Raw genomic sequence first — 1,487 nt, forward strand, 5'->3', positions numbered from 1 at the left:
CTTCTCCTTCCACCAGAAGAGCGCATGGCTCCTCTGGAGGTCAGCCGCTCCAAGCTGTCCCGCCACCTCGAGGGCCTGGTGTTCCGGTGCCACAAGTGCACCTTCACATGCTCCAGCGACCACGCGCTGCAGCTCCACCTGCAGAAGCACGACGAGATCAAGCCCTACCAGTGCCAGCTCTGCTACTTCGACAGCAGCCGCCGCAGCCAGCTGGAGGAGCACCTGCGCCTCGAGCACAAAGTCAGTCCAACTCCACAAATAATATCCTTTTTTTTACAGCTACGTTAATATTTAAAGACTGGTAAACAAAAGCAACGACTATAATAAGATTTTATAGCTGTAACAGCCTGTTAGTAAATTTATTCATAATAGCAGCGACTTCACCATAAAAAACATTTCAGTGACATAAATCCATCGCCTTTTAGATAGAATTATTGGAGCTGCTGCCTTTTGACTTTTCACTAACAAAGTTTTAGACCTGAAGTTTATGGTACAGCTGCTGTGTGTCTCCATAAATCTTAACATCAACTATGAAATGAGTCCATCTTTTTTGAAGTAGGTGGTAGTTATTGGTTAAATAAAGCTAAGATGTCTGATTGATTTCATTGGTTTTATTGAAACAATTTTTTCTCGTGTTTGAAATAAAGAACAAAACAGGCTTTTTCCCCTAAATAAATAAATAAATAAAATGCTGATGTAGATTAAAATACCTAAAAGAAAACAACTTCCTGTTTCTTATCAGGTTATCCGTAACTTTGAGCTGATGGGCCGGGTCAACTTGGACCAGCTGGAGATGATACAGGAGCAAGAGAGCAGCACAGAGGAAGAAGAGGAGGGAGAAATGATGGAGATGGCTGTGGACGGACAAGCTACTTTAGAAGAGGATGAAGAGGAGGAGGAGGAAGAGGAGGAGGAGGAGCTGGACAATGAAGATGAAGGGATGGAAATAATTGAAAACTTGGAGGACGACCAGGAAGAGATGGATGGTAAAGACACGGAGGATGACATCAAAGAGGAGGAGAGGGAGATGGAGGAGGAAGAAGAGGAGGAGCTGGGAGAGGAAGATGAGGAGGGAGAGGAAGAAGAGGAGGAGGAGGAGGAGGAGCTCAAGGAGATGGTGGCAGAAAAGCCTGCCCAACAAGGTGTGTAAATTCACAAGAAGGAATACACCTTTAAAATAATAATAATAATAATAATAATATTAATAATAATAATAACTAGCAACTTAACAAATCTGAAATACAGAACAAGTTCCTTCCCAAAAACATTTGAGTACAGCCTCAAAATGAGTTTATCTGAGACACATCTCAGAAAAGAGGTGAAAGAGGGGCTTATGGCGTTACAATGAGGAGGAATTGAAAGGACCCAAAGCATCACAGCTCCACTTTATATACAGTGGTTTGCAAAAGTATTCATACCCCTTGAACTTTTCCATATTTTGTCACATTACAACCACAAACATAAATATATTTCACTGGAATTTAATG

The 1,487-nt window shown here is 42.0% G+C and overlaps 1 protein-coding gene across 1 annotated transcript in view; it reads left to right on the plus strand.

Moving 5' to 3' along the window:
* Positions 1–16: 16 nt before the first annotated feature.
* The window catches only part of LOC106535938 (zinc finger protein 462), a gene marked incomplete at its 5' end in the record, with an annotated part of 7,965 nt that continues 6,494 nt past the window's right edge, over positions 17–1,487 (plus strand). Inside the window, 2 exon segments of the mRNA XM_014033092.1 lie at positions 17–240; positions 743–1,142. Coding sequence (XP_013888546.1) covers positions 17–240; positions 743–1,142 — 624 coding nt within the window.

This window comes from Austrofundulus limnaeus, unplaced genomic scaffold (assembly GCF_001266775.1).
Source record: "Austrofundulus limnaeus strain Quisiro unplaced genomic scaffold, Austrofundulus_limnaeus-1.0 Scaffold1622, whole genome shotgun sequence".
NCBI classification, from domain to species: domain Eukaryota; kingdom Metazoa; phylum Chordata; class Actinopteri; order Cyprinodontiformes; family Rivulidae; genus Austrofundulus; species Austrofundulus limnaeus.